Source organism: Lynx rufus, unplaced genomic scaffold (assembly GCF_022079265.1).
Source record: "Lynx rufus isolate CCGP_SWC_20201006 ecotype Redwood Valley unplaced genomic scaffold, mLynRuf1.p SCAF_16, whole genome shotgun sequence".
Taxonomy (NCBI): Eukaryota; Metazoa; Chordata; class Mammalia; order Carnivora; family Felidae; genus Lynx; species Lynx rufus.
This window is the reverse complement of record NW_025814830.1, coordinates 51,391,925-51,410,111: the sequence shown is the minus strand read 5'-3', so window position 1 is coordinate 51,410,111 and position 18,187 is coordinate 51,391,925. Positions and strand designations below refer to the sequence as shown.

The 18,187-nt window shown below is 50.1% G+C and overlaps 1 protein-coding gene and 1 pseudogene across 7 annotated transcripts in view; one reads left to right on the top strand and one right to left on the bottom strand.

The window, feature by feature from the left end:
* The window catches only part of PLCG2 (phospholipase C gamma 2), a 152,937-nt gene that overhangs the window by 60,069 nt on the left and 74,681 nt on the right, over positions 1 to 18,187 (bottom strand). For all 7 annotated transcript variants that reach the window (XM_047078825.1, XM_047078826.1, XM_047078822.1 and 4 more), the window contains exons 8-11: positions 8,973 to 9,016; positions 6,296 to 6,368; positions 2,145 to 2,246; positions 527 to 645 (exon numbers count right to left, since the gene is read on the bottom strand). In XM_047078825.1, coding sequence (XP_046934781.1) covers positions 527 to 645; positions 2,145 to 2,246; positions 6,296 to 6,368; positions 8,973 to 9,016 — 338 coding nt within the window. The remainder of the gene's footprint in view (positions 1 to 526; positions 646 to 2,144; positions 2,247 to 6,295; positions 6,369 to 8,972; positions 9,017 to 18,187) is intronic.
* On the top strand, positions 7,770 to 8,256 carry LOC124511525 (40S ribosomal protein S12-like; annotated as a pseudogene).

The window sequence follows — 18,187 nt, the reverse complement described above, 5'->3', positions numbered from 1 at the left end:
GGATTCTAGAGTCTCGTCTTAACAAACCCCGCTCCGTTCCTCCTGCCCCTGGACCTTTGAACATGCTGTTCCTCCTTGCCTCACCACCTCTTCGTCTCTCACCAACTCCTGTACATCCTTAAATCAAAGGAGGCCTTTCCCCCCCCAAGGACATGAGGAGAGGGCTCCCTCTCTCTTCACTGCTGTATCCCCAGTGCCCAGCACAGGGTATAGACCCAGTTAGGACCAGTTCAATAACTAATTCAGTTGCTCTGCTGTGGCTACTAGGAGATGTCCAAACCGTGAAAACCAGCTTTGCCAACCTGCTTCTTAGGGCCACAGAGAAAACACGATTATTGCAAATATCAACTGGGAAAGGGGGGGGGGGGGTGTTTCCACGTCCCTTCCAGAAGGTTGTGTATATTCCAGTCTGAGCAATGTGGCCCTGCACCCTGCCCGCTCCCACGCACTTCCAAGAGCAGGGCACCGGCACCCCACCATGCTGCCTTTGGCTGCGGGCCCACCACAGGCTCACCAAGAAACTCACGTGTTATGTGAGGAGGAGATCCAGTAATGGGACAAGGGGTTGTTCATGTCCTGTATGTCCACGACGTCGTACTTCTCGTCCCAGATGCTGTTCTCCCGCGAAAACAGGTACGTGAGGAACTAGGAGAGTCACAGAGACAAGATCATCACCCCGATGAGGGGGACCGACGGTGCCTGGATCTTTCCCGTCTATGCCAACAACAGAGAAATGGCGGCTCTGATACATCAACTCAGAGAAGATGGTCTCCAGGCCTCAGGTACCCAAGTTTTGTTTTGTTTTTTTGTTTTCTTTATTAACTTTGAGAGGGAGAGAGGAAAAGACAGAGAGCAGAGGAGGGGCACAGAGGGAGAGAGAGAAGCCCAAGCAGGCTTTGTGCTGTCAGTGCAGAGCCTGACGTGGGGCTCAAACTCACGAACGAGTTCATGACCTGAGCCAAAATCAAGAGTCGGGGCACTTAACTGACTGAGTCACCCAGACGCCCCTACCCAAGTTTGTAACGCAGGACGCTCAGACTTCGGCAGGATATATGGACACAGGTTTTCACTGACCTGTGTGGTATTTTCCTTTTTAACGTGTATCCTAAAATAGTTGATACGAAAAGAGTATAGGCTTCCCACACAGAAGTTTTAAGGCATAATAATACCATGAACCTTTGTGAACCCAGCACCCAAACAGAGCCAAAAAACATCACCAGTATCCTAACATCTAGCAGGCAGGAAGTTTCCTCACCCCTTAAAAAAAAATCAGACTAGGGGCGCCTGGGTGGCGCAGTCGGTTGGGCGTCCGACTTCAGCCAGGTCACGATCTCGCGGTCCGTGAGTTCGAGCCCCGCGTCGGGCTCTGGGCTGATGGCTCGGAGCCTGGAGCCTGTTTCCGATTCTGTGTCTCCCTCTCTCTCTGCCCCTCCCCCGTTCATGCTCTGTCTCTCTCTGTCCCAAAAATAAATAAAAAACATTGAAAAAAAAAAAAATTAAAAAAAAAAAAATCAGACTGGGGGTTAGTCAGTTGAGCGTCCGACTTCGGCTCAGGTCATGATCTCACAATCCGTGAGTTCGAGCTCCGTGTCGGGCTCTGTGCGGACAGCTCAGAGCCTGGGGCCTGTTTCCGATTCTGTGTCTCCCTCTCTCTCTGCCCCTCCCCCGTTCATGCTGTGTCTCTCTCTGTCTCAAAAAATAAGTAAACGTTAAAAAATAATTACAAACAAAACCAGACTGAGGGACACGGGTGCTACACTGTGCTGCCTGGGCACAAGCTTACACGAGGCAGGAGCGCCCCCCCTCCCCGTCCCACCCTCCTCTCCGTCCATCCCCTGCTGCTTCACACGGGGCAGGGGGCCGGTGCAGAAGCCCCATCGACCTTCGAATCTGTTGGCCATGCTTAGGTTGTTAGCCACAGGCCGGCGGCAGATGCCCTCTAGCGGGAGAAGCAAAGAACCCACCCAGTCTCCACAGCCAAATGGACGAGGATGAGCACAACAGAAGGCTAGAATTCAGAGCCTAGAAGAAAAGCAGCTCTCGCAGCCAAGCCCTTCAAGGGAAGAGGACCGGAAAAAAGGAACATCGGACGTCACAGACATCAATCAAAGAGGCCCAGCCACATTGATGGGAAGCCCACTCACCTCATCAACAAACAAGAAGGGCTCGGCGGTCTCCCTCACGGTGTCATCGATAAACTTTGTCATCCGCTCGCGGACTTTGTTCAGATCCTGAGCCCAAACCTCCTTGGAATGAGAACGAGAGCAAGAAGTCGTCAGAAAGGGGAATGGCAAAATTCTTCATCTCTCAGGAGCCGGTTTCCATCAGAGACCAAAACACCAACCTGTTCTGAACGCGTATGCGATCAACGCCTGCATATCACACGTTACTCTGTGCCTGGCCAGCATTCTTTGTAAAGGACCAGGGGGTAAATTTTAGGCTTTGGGTCACAACCACTCAAGTCTGCTACTGTACTGAAAAAGGAGCCATAGACAATACATACATAAATGGCCATGGCTGCGTTCCAATAAAACTTTATTTAGAAAAACAAGTGGTGGGCCAGATTTGGCCCATGGGCCATACTTTGCCGACTCCTGCCCTGTGCTAGCCCTTTACATTTATTAGCCTGAAGAGGCTGGGAGCATAGTTATCTCAGACTGCCAGGGTTGGTCACTTGGCTGACCCTGGCAAGTTACATGCCCCTTCCGTGTCTCATTTATTACATGAGAATAACACCTATGCACAGACTTTCTGTCAGAGACTGTAGGAAATAAGGCTATGTGCTTAACATAGCATCTGGTACATAGAAAGTGCTCTGATCTGGGGCACGAGGGTGGCTCAGTCGGTTAAGCATCCAACTTCAGCTCAGGTCATGACCTCATGGTTCGGGAGTTCGAGCCCCACTTCGGGCTCTGTGCTGACACCTCAGAGCCTGGAGTTTGCTTTGGATTCTGTGTCTCCCTCTCTCTCTGCCCCTCCGCTGCTCACGCTCTGTCTCTGTCTCTGTCTCTCTCAACAATAAACAAACATTAGAAGGTGCTCCGATCCTGGCAGCTTGTGCAAACAACTGTCTGCCTCCTGGGGTCACCTCAGTCCATGCAACTCCGCACCTCATTCGTTGCCACTGTCATTTAAAAGCCGAGGAAACAGAGGCTCAGGATGTCACGTGACAACCCCAAGTTCACATAGCTGGTAAGCCGCAGAGTGGAGGTTCCAAATCAACTGACCTAGAATATGTCCTCTTTTCAAAGAGTCCGCCAAGTAACGCTTCTCAGATGTTGATGATGTCTGAAATATACCTTCAGCTGTTCGAAAACAGCTTCTACCACTTAGAAATTCGGAAGCCCACGGGGCACCTGGGTAGCTCAGTCGGTTAAGTGTCCGACTTCGGCTTGGGTCGTGATCTCACAGTTCGTGAGTTCGAGCCCCACATCGGGCTCTGGGCTGACCACTTAGAGCCTGGAGCCTGCTTCAAATTCTATGTCTGCCTCTCTCTCTGCTCCTCCCCTGCTCATGCTCTCTCTCTCCTTCAAAAATAAATAAAAACATTAAAAAAAAGAAATTCAGAAGCCCATTAGAAAAAGAACACGTGGTATTAAGTAACTGTACTGTTTTCCTCTCTAATCCCTAGAAGCCCAGATACTCATAGGCAAAAAAGATGCACAAAAAGACGAAACATGACATAGTTTCAACTGTGACTAATGCTTTATGGCTTCTGAATATGCTAAAACCTCTACCTTTAAGGATAATAAAAGCAAATGCGCCACCAGATGTGTGTGTGGTTGGACGGGAAGGGTCAGACTGGGAAGTCTGAAAGAAGCAAAAGGCAAGGGCAGATGCAAATAAGGTGGTAAAGAGATGGCCCTGTTGGCACGTGGGTGGCTGACCAACAACGAACCTTACTGTGCATGTTTGCAAATCTACTTGGATAGGGACACAAAGTAGCTGGGAGGCTGGGAGCGGCCGGCTCATCCACACACGAGGCGCTACGATCTTTGAATACTGGAACATAAAACTCAAATCATAGGGATGCTTAATGCAAACGCCTCGCCAGACCTAGGTGCCCCCCCCCCCAAAGGCCAGGGGCTTCCTCGTTGCTTCTCCTACAAAGCTTTTGCATTTACTAAAAGGCACAGGGGCTGAGCCAGCTTAACGTGGAACTAGCCTGGCTGTGAATAACATCTTCAGCATAAAGGAGGATAAAATTCCAACATTCCGCGAGTTAAAAATAAATAAAAATGTATCTATGTGGGGTGGGGTGGGGTGGGGTGCCAGGCAGCTACGATCATGAAAACGAGAAGCATGACAGAGGAAGTGGGGATGAGAGTCTCAGCACTGGGCACAGACTGTATGGCCAGGCTCTGCGTTAAACCTTTTTCACAGAGCGGCTCGTTTTAAACTCATGCAGCCCCAGAAGGTACATACGTTTACTCTCCATGTTATGTGAGTGGAGAAGCTGAGGCTTTGAGTCATTAAATAACTTGCCCCCCAACAGTGAGCCCGAGACCGACCCTGACGGCATCAGGGGCCCCCTGGGTTCTAAGTCCCCACTTGGGGAGAGAGATCTCCTGCGCTATGCTCCTGACCCACAGCCCTGATCTCCGAGGGGCCGGTGTGGGTGTCGCAAAATTAAGCAGCACAAGCTGGTGAATTCTAGGGGATCAGGCTACTCGTCCCCAGGGATCTGGCCTCAACGGCTTCCCACCAAACTGAGTAGTTAGGGCAAAAAAGAGGATGGCGAAAAAGAAAACCACGTGCCTCTCTCTGCTTTACGACGCTGGTGGCACAGACCCAGCATGTAAGGTGCCCAGAGAATGCACGTGCCCCTTCGCTGCACCCCACCGCACAGCTGCAGGCTCAGGTGCTCTCCTTGAACCTGCACGGGGAAGGGTGTCACCCTTTATCAGGCGCCACCACAGCTGCCCCCTTTGCCTGGGCTTCCGTGTGGCTGGCGTTGCCCCCGGTTGTGTGTCTCTGTCCATTGCTCTACATTCAGTGAAATCTGAACATGGGAGATACGCTGGGTGACATTAACGAGTTTAGTGTGGATTGTCGAACAGGATTGCTGTGGTCATGTTTTGTGGAAAAAAAAAAAAGTCCGTATCTGTAAGAGAGATGCACGGAAGCATTTACAAAGGAAATAATACACAGCCTGGGGTTTGCTTTAGATTATTCCACTAAAGAAAAGAAGAAGAAGGGGAGGGGAGGGGAGGCACGTGGGTGTGGAGGTGGAGGGCAGGAGAAATAAAATTGGGGAAACGTTCGTAACTTCTTAATCTGAGTGATGGATACGCGGTGGCTCGTGATGCCTATCTGTCTACTCTTGCACATGTCTGAGATGTTTTGGAGTAAAAAGTTTCTTGAGAAGCCAAGGAACTGGAATGCTACGAGCCTGAAACGGCTCTAAAAAATAAAGTCGATTAAAACACCAAAACCAAAAAATTAAGGAGGAAGCAAAGACAACTCCAGGGACAGATGTAAAAAATCTTAAGTATCTACACAAAAATGCATGTATACGTACATACAAAGATCACTGCAATCTTCTCTGACCCCACGATTCTGGAAAGTAGGGCTCCCATCCCCACTTAGAGAGGAAACTGGGGAACAGAAAGGTCAAACCACCTGCCCAAGGTCACACAGCTAGTAAGAGGATCTCACGTTTCTCTCTGTCGAACTGTTTTTCCAACCACAGCACTACTGACATTTGGGGTTGGGTGACCTGTGCATTTCAGGATGTCAGGCAGTATCTCTGGCTTCTACCCACGAGGTACCAGCAGCCCTCCCACTTGTGGCAACCAAAACCGTCTCCAGACATGCCCGCAACCCCCCGTTTGGTGCAATGACTCTGGTGGAAAACTACTGCCCGACACAAAAGCCCTTCACTCTGCCACCAGCACTTCCCCATGTGTCATTTGTTTAAGGACGGCTGTGCTGTTTTATCCCCCAGAGGACCCGGCAGGCTCATCCGCCCGGTCAACATCTTCCCATCGCTCAGGGAAGGCTTCCAGGAAAAGGCCACGTGTGATGAGCCAGGAGAGGGAGCGGAAGCCCGCTACGTGGGAACAGACGGGGCACCCACCTGCCTCGGACTACTCTCACTCCCCCCTTCTGGATTTGTGCCTTGGAAAGGGGCCAACATGAGGTGGTTCTCCTTCCAGAGTCTAAGACACCAGAGCGGCATCGGACGGGAGCACTAATGTGTCACGACAACCGCCGGCCGGGTGGCAGGTGGTGAGAAGATGAGAACCCGGCCCAGGCAGCTCCTCCAGCTCCCCCAGCCCTGGCCTGCCCTCACCTGCTGTTCGTGTAGGAGAAACCGCTGGAAGTCGTGCAGGTAAACAGCGGAGGCATCCGGCCGGTCGGTGTTGCTGCCCTCGGGGAAAGGGAGGGTGTTTAGAGAGGACACGATCGACAGAGGCTGTGCACCGGGCAGCCTGCCACCAGGCACCCTGTGAGTCCCTCCAGGGAGCTGGGTGGCAGGCTGGCCAACGGGGAAACGAGGGGCCAGCGCACCGGGAGAGGCCCAAATCCAGACCCGGAGGACGCAACAGCTAACGGAGTCCCAGAGAAGGAGGAGGGGCTCGCCAGGACGTGCAAAGGGTCTCACACAAAGGGAACCATATATCCCAAGTCCTAAGGAAAAAGAGAAGGGGGGCAAGGGGCAGGGGGTGGAGGGAGAGAGCAGTGGGGGAGGGGGGCAGACCTGAACCGCACAGCAAATGCTTGGGTCGGGCTGGATGTGGACAGCATTTGGGGGGGAGCTTATGCTGGAGAAGCGAACAGGGCCCCATCAAAGGGTCTCCTCGGAAGCCACAATCCAGTTTGCTGAGCCACTCAGGGCTCCCAAGCAGCAGTGGGGGTCAGCTGAAGCCCCCCAGGTTCTGGGAGGGTGGGGGGAATCAGCCTGAAGACCCAAGACACAGGCTTTGGAGCAGATGAAGGCCTACTGTTGGGAGAATTTTCCGTTTGAGAGGAGAGAACCTTTCGCCCTGCATACAGGGAGACCCCACCTCAGCCGGCAGCCTGCTGACAGATGGCCTCATGGAGAGGATGTTCGGGGCCACTGAAAAAGTGGGACCTCACTGGACTGGCAGAGCAACCCTGGCTTCTGTGGAAAGTGCATTCTGTAGAACAGAGCTTTAAGGGGAAATCTATACTTTACCCCTAGAATCTGCAAGGTGTCTATGTGGGGGGGGGGAGGGAAGCGGGGGTGTCTTTTAAAGCACAGGCGATAAAACACACTTTAAGCTGTTGCCTTTACTGAACTCACTTAGAATCCAAAAGTCTATCGTCGTTCTCTAATTGCGAATGTACTTCCAATCTTCTTTGCTAACGACCCTCATGGTCTAACCCTCATTTTTTCCTTAAAATACTACATGAACATCAGATTTGTTTTGGGGTGCCTGGGTGGCTCAGTCAGTTAAACATCTGTTTTGATTTCGGCTGAGGTCATGACCTCACGGTCCTGAGACTGAGCCACGAGTTGGGCTCTGTGCTGAGTGTGGAATGTGCTGGGGATTCTCTCCCTCCCTCTCTCTCTCTGCCCCTCCCCCACTCATGCACATGCGCTCTCTCCAAATAAAAAATGAAACATTTTTTTAAAAACCAGGTTGATGGGGGGTGGGAGGGAGGGGAGGGGAGGTTATGGGCATTGAAGAGGGCATCTTTTGGGATGACCACTGGGTGTTGTATGGAAACTAATTTGACAATACATTTCATATAATAAAAAAGAAAACAAACAAAAACCCAGACGATGCCCTTTCCCTGCCGCCGCTGAGTCTCGCAGAGGCGGAGGCTCGGGTGCGGTCAAGATTCGGCTCCATCCGTAACCCACCGCCATGGCCGAGGAAGGCATTGCTGCTGGGGTGTAACGGACGTTAATACTGCTTGACAAGAGGTGCTGAAGACCGCCCTCATCCCCGATGGCCTAGCACGTGGCATTCGCGAAGCTGCCAAAGCCCTAGACAAGCGCCAAGCCCATCTTTGTGTGCTGGCATCCAACTGTGATGAGCCTATGTATGCCAAGTTGGTGGAGGCCCTTTGTGCTGAGCACCAGATCAACCTAATTAAGGTTGATGACAACAAGAAACGAGGGGAATGGGTCGGCCTCTGTAAGACTGACAGCGAGGGAAAACCCCGTAAAGTGGTTGGTTGCAGTTGTGTGGTGGTTAAGGACTATGGCAAAGAGCCTCAGGCCAAGGAAGTCATCGAGGAATGCTTCAAATGCGAGAAATGAACAAATGAACTTGACTCTTGTTCCCCCCAAAAAACAAACAAAACAAAACAAAAAAAAAAAAACCACAAAAAATAAATAAATAAAAACCAGATGTTTCATATATACTGTGCAGTCTTGAGGTTTCTGGTTTAGAAAGGAACAGGGGTCAGTTGACAGAGTGTCCTCATCAGTGAGGGCTGGTTCTGAAAAGCAGGCCTAGATCAGCGTGCCACAAATCATTCTAGGTGCTGTTAACTCCGTGGCCAACATTTCATAATCAGAGAACATTTCATAAATCCCCACTTGGGGAATGAGGAAGAATGGTAAAGGTCCTGACAAGTCCTGCAGCACTTACATTTTAATAATACCATTATCACTATTTATGAGCCCTTGGCCATCCCACACACCACAGAAAGCACTTTATATGCTTCAACTCGTTTTAATTCACTTAAATCTGCTTAACCAGGCATTTCCAAAACTCATTTCTGGGAGAGCAGGTCCTAAAGCATACAGGGTTCTCGGCAGAACCTGCTGGCCTACCCTCCCACCACTCCACAAACCCTGCTGTTGTTCACGTTTATCCATGCCACGGGCTCAGGACAGCCAATTTCCCAATGACAGACTTTGCCCCTGTGGAGATCAGCGCGTGCCCACAGAGGTGCCCCCCCCCCCTTGGAGCCAGCTGGGAGGACCCACACGGGCACCCAAGCCCAACACAGCCGCCCTGAACAACAATAACCCAGAAGAGGTGCCTCACCCCAAGATGAACACGGAAGAATCTTTTTTGAATTCATCAAGAATCTGAAAGAGAAAACAGAAGGAAAACACACAAAAAATAAGAACATGAGACAAGTCAAGCCACTTCATGCAAATGGACAGGGTTTTTTAATTAAACAATTATAACTGGCATGACTTGTAATATTTGAATATGACAGAAACTTAGGTAGAAGTCTTCTTCGCCCCCTTCTTAGTCTAATTCCTGAGAAGCAATCAATCTTAGTAATTTGGTAGGTTGCCTTCTAGAATCTGTTTAGTGGATATTCATTTTAATTATACCTCATCCTATCATATTACATCCATGTCTCCAAGCTTTTAGCTGTGTTTTAGGCTTTATTTATTATTCTGCTCCTCAAGCATCCTGCGTCATTACTATGAAAACCCACAATGTATTCCATAACACGTACATCACTGATGTTCTGATATTAGACCCAGCGTTACAAAGAGTGTCCGCCTATCTGTGTATTTTTGCCCGGCCGCACAAAATATTTCCATTGGGTACACAGGGAAGCACCTGGGTCCGGTGTGTGCCTGTTAACTTTGACAGATTCACCAAACTCTTCTCCCAACAACTGTCCCGACCAGTGCCCCCACCAGAGAATGCATAACCTTTTCTACACCCTCACTGCTGCATTTCCCATCGGTAATATTGCAGCGAGCTAATTTTTCATCTTCAGATTCGAGAGAAGGAAAGAAATATTGGGCAGCTTCGGTCCTGCCCTTCATGGCCACACACACACCCCCCATACCATGTGTGCTTCCGGTTAGGTAGCATTACCTTAATAATTTTTAATCAGGCTATGACTGGATAAGCATTTGAGAAATTCAGGGCACAAACGGACACGTAGCCACTGGCATGTTACAAACGCTAATGATAGAACTACAACTCCCAGTCTAGACTCCCCAGTCCTTTAGCCAAACTGCCTGGAGTCCAGGATGATACAAGGAAAATCAATGTTCTAGAGAAGGTATGGACAGGCCCCTGGGAAGCATCAGGAGGTCTGCGTTAGTCTGTGCACGTATGTGTTTTTATTTCTGGAAAGATGATCTACAGCTTTAATCAGCATCTCAAAGAAATGGGTCACCCAAAAAGGTAAAGAGCCGCTTTCAGAAGAGCTCACAAGTCTCCCTTTTATTTATGTGTAACTGACAGCATAGCTATTTCTTAAATTAAAAAAAAAAAAAAAAAGGGATTTGGGGCAGTGCGTGCTGTTATTTGGATGTTTGGCACTTAGATCGCTAGATCGACATGGCGCTTCAGGCCAGATCCCTTCTAAACCCAAACCCCGAGACTGGTTTCCTTCCACCTGGAGAAAGCTGGGTCTAGACTTATCCTCAATTATCTATGCTATGAGATCCTTAAAGCCAGTCTTTTCCTTTACTTCTTTTCAAGGAAACACACAAAAAGCTCCACCCCATTTCAGCCAGGCGGGCAGTGGGGCCAAAGGAGGGGGTGCCCCGACTTCAGAGAGGCCTCCAGAGCCAGAAAACACGGGGAAACACCCCAGCTTCCCCTCTTGCACGCCTGTACCCCCATCCCTATCCGCCCATTTGCTGAACCTGGTGGCAGAGCACCTGGGAATGAGTTTGTGGGAATGAGCCCCCCACAGGGCACAGAGTGGGACAGGGGGTAGACCGGAGGCAAAAAGGCAGATAGCACCAGCCTGAGGCTCACCTCTTGGGTCGCAGAAACAGAATTCACAGACGCAAGGCAAGAGCGTAGGCCTGGGGGTAGGGGTGACGGGGAACCGAAGACAGAAGGCGCGAAGATTCCTGGGCGGGCGCATCCAGCAGCGTGGCCAGTCACGCATTCGCTGCAGTGAAGACTGGGGGAGGGGAGGAGTGTCACCAGGCCTCTCCCGAACATTCCAGCAGGAGATGCAAAGCAAGCTGGCAGTGAGACGGGCAAGTCCGGTGAGACACCAACCTTTGGACACGAAGAAATCAAAGACCCAGCCAAGAACGTGTGAGTGCAGAGACAGTGAGGTAAGAGGAGAATGAAGACAGCACAGTGTCTCAAAGCCAAGTGACGATACCCAGGAGAGAGTCACCAGTGATCTACGCCATGGAGCGGGCAAGATGAAGGCCACAGGACCGACCAGTGGCTCTGTTGATGTGGAGGTCACTGGTCTTAGGAAAACATCAACTGCCGTGGGGTGAGAAGCATGGAACATGGCTGGGGCAGGGAGGGAGGCAAGGGGGACAGCAAGGTCGATGGCGCTCCTGCAAGAGGTCACTCTACGGGGCAGAGAAATGAGGCAGCAGTCAGAGGACATGCGTCAAGGAGGGCATTCTATCGATGGAAGACGGTACAGCAGGTGTTACATGCGTCCCCTGAGAGATCTGTGCAAGCCCTAAGCCCCCCACACCTGTGAATGGGACCTTATTTGGAAATAGGGTCTTTGCAGATGTGATCGAGTTAAGGCGAGGTCCTGCTGGATTACGGTGGGCCCTAGTCCAATGACTGGAGTCCTTATAAAGAGGGACACCTGGAGGCCGGCACAGACCAGGGCAAGGCGGCCACGTGATGACGGAGGCAGAGACTGGAGCGATGCGTCTCCAAGGCCAGGAGCGCCCAGGACGGCCAGGTAACACCAGAAGTGGGGAGAGAGGCAAGGAGATTCTCCCCCCGAGACTTCAGTGGGAGCTGAGTGGTGTCAGCACCCTTACTGGGAGAGAACAGAGGTCTGTTCTCTTCGGCCACTTAACTGGGGTCTGCTGTGGCAGCCCTGACAAACTAATGGCTTGTCAGGAGCTGACACGAGGCAGCCACGACCTCAGTTACCCCCGGCACCCATCCCACCCAGAAGACAGTAAAGCGAAGCCCACTTTGGCAACAAAAAACAGGCTCCAGGAAGATGAGCAGCTGTTTTCAGATGACATACCCAGAATGTCAAGGGGCCAGAATTTCAGCCCCCATCCACCTTGGTTCATCTCCAGTGGCCTTCACAGTACGTGCAAATGCACACAAAGTGAATAATGACATCCTAGCAATGAGAGAAGAATATTCTAGATGCTACAAGGCACACAGAGTGGAGAGACAGCAATTAGGTTATGTTACCATTACCGTGTAGGGTTATGTGGTCAAATTCTACTAAACCAGGATGTCGGGGGCCCCGTGTGACTCTGGGTGATGTCCTGACCCCTCTCACCCCAGCAAAGGATCAATGAGGTCAAGAGAGATGTCTGTTTTGTTTAACCACTGGGCCCTCTTGGCTCAAACATTTGTTGAATGAATGCTGAAAATAATGGGTCAATTAATTTTCTCTAGGAAAAATTTAAATGCTACGAAAAAAGTCACCTCTGACTTTTGAGTCCCAGGAGAAGAGGCAGTTACAGCTAGACAAGGGAAGGGGCCGTGCCAAGGATGGGGACCACAGAAGCAAGAGCCCAGAGGAATCGAGGTCAAGGAGTTGAGTCTCCCCATATGGCAGGGGCACCCTCCAGGCTGTAACTCAGCCTACACATTCTGTGCTCATTTGAGCCACTTGGTTCCAGGAGGCCAAGGGGGAAAGTGGCAGTGACAGAAAAAGCTAACCAGAGGGTCACTGCCGACGTGTGCACGGTGGGTCCTTCTCCCTCCTCGCTGCCAATTCGAATAATGTGCCACATTCCCTGTCCCTGGAAGCCTCAGCCAGCATACCGTCACAGAATGTGACTCCCTTGTCATACGCTCACACCCATGTAAAACCCAGAAGAATAAACATTAATCTTTCCACCAAAAGTATAATCCCAGGTATAATCGTAGAAGCTTTGCAGGCTTTTCAATTATCTTTTTCTTTGTACGTGCTTCTTACTTTTAAGTAATAGACAAAACATAACTTTGCTTATAATACCACTTAGTCAAACATCAGAAATGAATTTCCTATCAAGTGCTGCCCGGTCATCTGCTTCAATACGGTGAGCGGTCAGAGGACACTCTGGGAAAGCCACCGATTCTGACCGAGATGGTCTTTCTGAAGCAGGACAGAGAGCGGGAGCACCAAAGGCCAGCGCTTCCTTCCCCCGTGCGGCATTCTGCCTCATGAAAGGCTGTTCTGGGGGCCAGCTGTGTGCAGGACACTCTGTGGGGTGACCGCTATCTCTGAGCCCTTTTAACCCTCTCACCGAGCCTGGAGGATGGGTGCTGTCACCCCCAAACAACAGACAAGACTGAGTGTGTGGACAGTTAAGGCTGCTCTCAGCTACAAGCAACACTCAGGGAAGTGTTAGTAGGGAATCTTCCCCTAAGGGAAGATTACTGCCACCTTAAAAAAAATTACAGCTGTTTTCTAGAACAGGCAAACAAGCAAGAGAGGATGCCTGCATTCAGACCCATGGGGATGGTAATGGGTGAGAGGAGGCAGTGAGTGCTTGTTTTCTAGTACCCTGCACGGGTGGGAGGGTACTTGTTCTCTGACTGGCACGGGACACAGTTTGTGTGATTACTACTTGTGAGCCGCTGGAGAGCAACTTCAAATCTTGGGTTTATGGGAACCCTTGGTGGACAGGCCTTGAAGACAGCCTTAGGATGTCCTCCTCCCAGTGTTCACAGCCCTGCATTATCCCTGCCACTTGCAAAAGTCATGGGTGCACGCGATTACACGTCTATGACTACATGATGATGCCGTATACGAGTGAGCAACTGTCTTGCCAGCTTTGGGGAAGCCAGCAGCCATGTAGGCGAGCCCCATCCATCAGGGAGCTGCGGGTGGCTTCTGGACAACAAGGAACTGAACCCTCAATCCTACACCTGTAAGGAACTAAAGGTTCCACAACTTCATGGGCTTGGAAGCAGATCTTTTCCCACTTGAGTCTCAGATGAGACCACAGCCCCCGGCTAAAAGCCTGTGAGACCCCAGAGCAGAGAATCCAGCCAACGCGTGCCAGAATGCCTGAACCCCAGAAAATGCATCATACGTGATATTGCTATCCGGCTAACGAGGAACTGTAGCACATTTCCGAAGGAATCTACTGGAGGGTCCAGAGGATGGATCGTCTGAAAGGGCAGGGCGTAAAAACAGACAGATAAACAGCAACCTGAACGCCACACCCCACCGAGGTGAAACTCAAGTCCCGGACCAACAGCAGGAAGGAAACCAGCCAGCCGTCCTCGCTGATGATGCCCGATGCCCCACCATCACTGACCAAGGGGGACTGGGCTTGTCTGGTGGGGAGGCAGCAGTTACAAAGCTGGGTATTAAAGCATTTAAGGAAGAAACAATACGACGCTGGGTTTGCTTCAACATCATCTGAGCAGAGGGAAGTGGGCAAGGGCAAGATGAAACCCGATGGCCATGAGCTGATCATCGCTAAAGCTGTGATGGTCCACGGAGGGTTCGCGTACCATTGCCTCTGCTTATACGTGTTTGACATTCCCTTTCGTGAGAACATTTTTTTTTTTTAATTTTTTTTTTTCAACGTTTATTTATTTTTGGGACAGAGAGAGACAGAGCATGAACGGGGGAGGGGCAGAGAGAGAGGGAGACACAGAATCGGAAACAGGCTCCAGGCTCTGAGCCATCAGCCCAGAGCCCGACGCGGGGCTCGAACCCACGGACCGTGAGATCGTGACCTGGCTGAAGTCGGACACTTAACCGACTGCGCCACCCAGGCGACCCTCGTGAGAACATTTTAAAAATTAAAAAAGTTGTGTCAGTGGCTGGGCACTGAAGTCGGGCAGAGGAGCGTTCAAATCCTAGCTGTATAACCTCCAGCAAGTAGCTTCCCTGAGCTTCAGTTTCTTCATCTGTAAAATGGGGCTAATAATGGTAGGTCTCGCACAGTTGGGAAGAGGATTAAGAGCCGTACAGCACTTAGCACAGCACCCAGCGTGTAGTTCACACTTAGGAAAGGTTCGCTAAGGATCTTTTTTTTTTTTTTTTAATTTTTTTTCAACATTTATTTATTTTTGGGACAGAGAGAGACAGAGCATGAACGGGGGAGGGGCAGAGAGAGAGGGAGACACAGAATCGGAAACAGGCTCCAGGCTCCGAGCCATCAGCCCAGAGCCTGACGCGGGGCTCGAACTCACGGACCGCGAGATCGTGACCTGGCCGAAGTCGGACGCTTAACTGACTGCGCCACCAGGCGCCCCAGGATCTTTTTTTATAATATTGTTAGTACAGCCTAGTTAGAGGCCCATCACCCAGGGAAACACATGGGATTAACTTTCTTCTCTTCCTGCTGCTACCCAAATTTTAGAAGCTTTGAGGCTTGACAGCAGCGATGTAAGCAGGTGGTTAGACACAAGGAGGAACTGGTTACCCCAAGCTGGAAACCTACAGGTACTGCTGAGCACGAACCCACTCCTGGGTCTAGGCTTGGGGGTTGTCCATCACCCTAAACAGCCCTATCTCCCCAGAAGAGCCTAAGAAATCCAGCTGAGCCTGTAAGAGCATATATCTATTGCTTTTCTCTCCTCTGTGCAGCCAGCAAGGAGCCCAGGAAGTAAATTATATGCTAACAGTAGGGGAGGGGCACTTACCTACACAAGAGTTAGTGAGGTTTCTCAAGCTGTCCACTAACTATCTGTCAAGCTTGGGGTTTTGTTATTCAAATTCCAAGCCAGTTACACCCTCCAGTGGTGGAGATCAAGTGGTGGGGCCTGGTACGCAAGGTAAATCAGCAGAGAGAAATGGGTGGTGGGTGAGAGCTGGGGCAAACCAGAGAATGCACGCTTCCTTTCTACTCATACATCCCCGTGGGGAACTCAGGAAGGACCCAGAGATAGCCAGATGTCCATTTTTTTTTTAAAGCAGCAGAAAAATCTAGATATTAATATGAAACTTCTTGAGTTTTAAATGTAGACAATTCATTTCAAGAAACACCTAAACCATTAGGCCAAGTACAACAGAATGCAGGCTGAAGGTGGCGTTCTGGCCAACAGAAGCCAGCCTCTGGTACAGATGGGGCATTTCCCCACCCAAAACCGGGCAATCAAAGACACCCCAGAGGATTCAGGGATTCTGCAGAAATCAGACTCAACTTTCTTTCTCCTCCTTCTCCCTCTCAAACACACACGCATTAGCCTTAAAAAGGGACATTAACGACAGTGCAGGTTGAATTAAGTCTCAGGTGGAATTTTATCACAGTGGAAACAGACCGCCAGCAGGCTAACCTGTGCGGGCAGATTAAACGGCTTTTGTGCAAACCTTGTTCTCAAGCTTTGCCTGCCATCTGTCTGATGAGACAGCATCCTGAAATTTCAAGGCAACTGACTATAAAAACAATTGTTTGCAACTACTTACCTGGAGTGAATCAAGCTTTTCAATCCTGGTCAACTGCAGACAATTGCTGTCTGCAACTGTCATTCTGGATTTCACTTGTGCATTGTCATCAAAGGTTTTCACTGTTCTCAAGAACTGATTATAAATCAAAGTTACAGATTTTGGCCTAAGAAGTGTTTTGATCAGCTTGTATGCAGTTTTTAAAAAATTTTTTGTAATGTTTATTTATTTGTGTGTGTGTGTGTGTGTGTGTGTGTGTGTGTGTGTGAGAGAGAGAGAGAGAGAGAGAGAGAGAGAGAGAGAGAGAGAGAGAGAACGAGTTGGGGAGGGGCAGAGAGAGAGGGAGACACAGAATCCGAAGCAGGCTCCAGGCTCTGAGCTGTCAGCATAGAGCCCGACGCAGGGCTCAACTCACAAACCGTGAGATCATGACCCGAGCCGAAGTCAGACGCTTAACCCACTAAGCCACCCAGGCGCCCCAGCTTTTTTTTTTTAAGGTTTCGTATAAAAAAGGGGAACAGAGTGCCTGGGGGGACTCAGGCCATTGAGCATCTGACTCTTGACTTCAGCTCAGGTTATCATCTCGCAGGTTGTGAGTTCGAGCCCCACATCGGGCTCTGTGCTAGCAGTGTGAGGCCTACTTGGGATGCCGTCTCCCTCGCTCTCTGTCCCTCCCCTGCTTGCTCTCTATCGCTCTCTCAAATAAGAATAACAATATAAAAAAACTTAAAAAAATAGGAGGAGGAAAGTTACATAATTTTTAAAGTTTTATAAGCAACGGCTTGATTGAATACCTTTATTTTATAAACGTGGCTGAATGAAAGACAAAAAGGTGTCTTTCCTCAAAATCACCTGGTCAGCCAAGGCCAATTTAGGGGCCGACATCCGGGTCTTTCAATCCCCAAAGCTTATAGTCTTCCTACTCTCCTTGGCAAATCAAGAAGTAATATATGAAAACAACCCCAGTAAAGTAGATTTTTTTTTACTCTATTAAATAATGTATTTTTTCCCAATATAGGCAGATGGCCAGCAGTCACCCATCAGAAAGCCTCACCCTGTGCCCACCTGCAGGCCTGCATGCAGAAGGCAATTAATAAGTGTCTTCTCATGATTTTCATGCTCATCACTTAAAAATGCCTGCACTCTTGACTGCCCCACCCCCAGCCCTCATTCAATGCTCCCTAGAGCCCGGTGGGAATCCCTGCCCCCATTACACAGATAAGAGACTGAGGCTGAGAATCACGCGTGGCCAGCCCCAGATCACACAGCTCATAGGAGAAAGCAGATCCTCTGGCTCCAAGTCCTATGTTCTCCCTGCTTTGGACCCACCCTTGCTACCTGCAAAGCCCTTTTCCCCAACAACCTCCTGTTTGTGGGATGAGTGCTGCCTGCCAGGCACTGTGCTCCATGCACTACACCGAACAATCCTTCTTTTTAAGCTCTACGCCTTTTGGGATTTTTTAAAACGTATGTTTGAGAGAGAAAGAGAGAGAGAGAGAGAGCAGGGGAGGGGCAGAGAGAGACAATCTCAAGCAAGTTCTACCCTGCCAGCACAGAGCCTGATGCGGAGCTCGATCCCACGAACCTCGAGATCATGACCTGAGAAGAAACCAAGAGCTGGATGCTTAACCAACTGAGCCCCCCAGACGCCCCTATGGGACTCTCTTTTTATTCCAAAAGTAATGTACTCCTTGGAATGAGTCAGAGAAAACAGGGGTGTGCAAAGAAAAATTCAGTGATCTCTCCTGCCCATCCTCCTAAACCCCTTCAGTACATACACGAAATCAACATTAAACATAAAAACACACATAGACATATGGAGGGGGATTACTCTATGCAGGTTTTGGTTTTGTTTTTTATCAGACCTGGCTCCTCACGTGAATCTGCTGCTGGTTTTGCTCACAAAACACCATGAACATCCCTCCAGATCGACACACACACAGATTCAGGCTTCGTAATCGGCCGCATGATGCTGTGTGCTATGGAT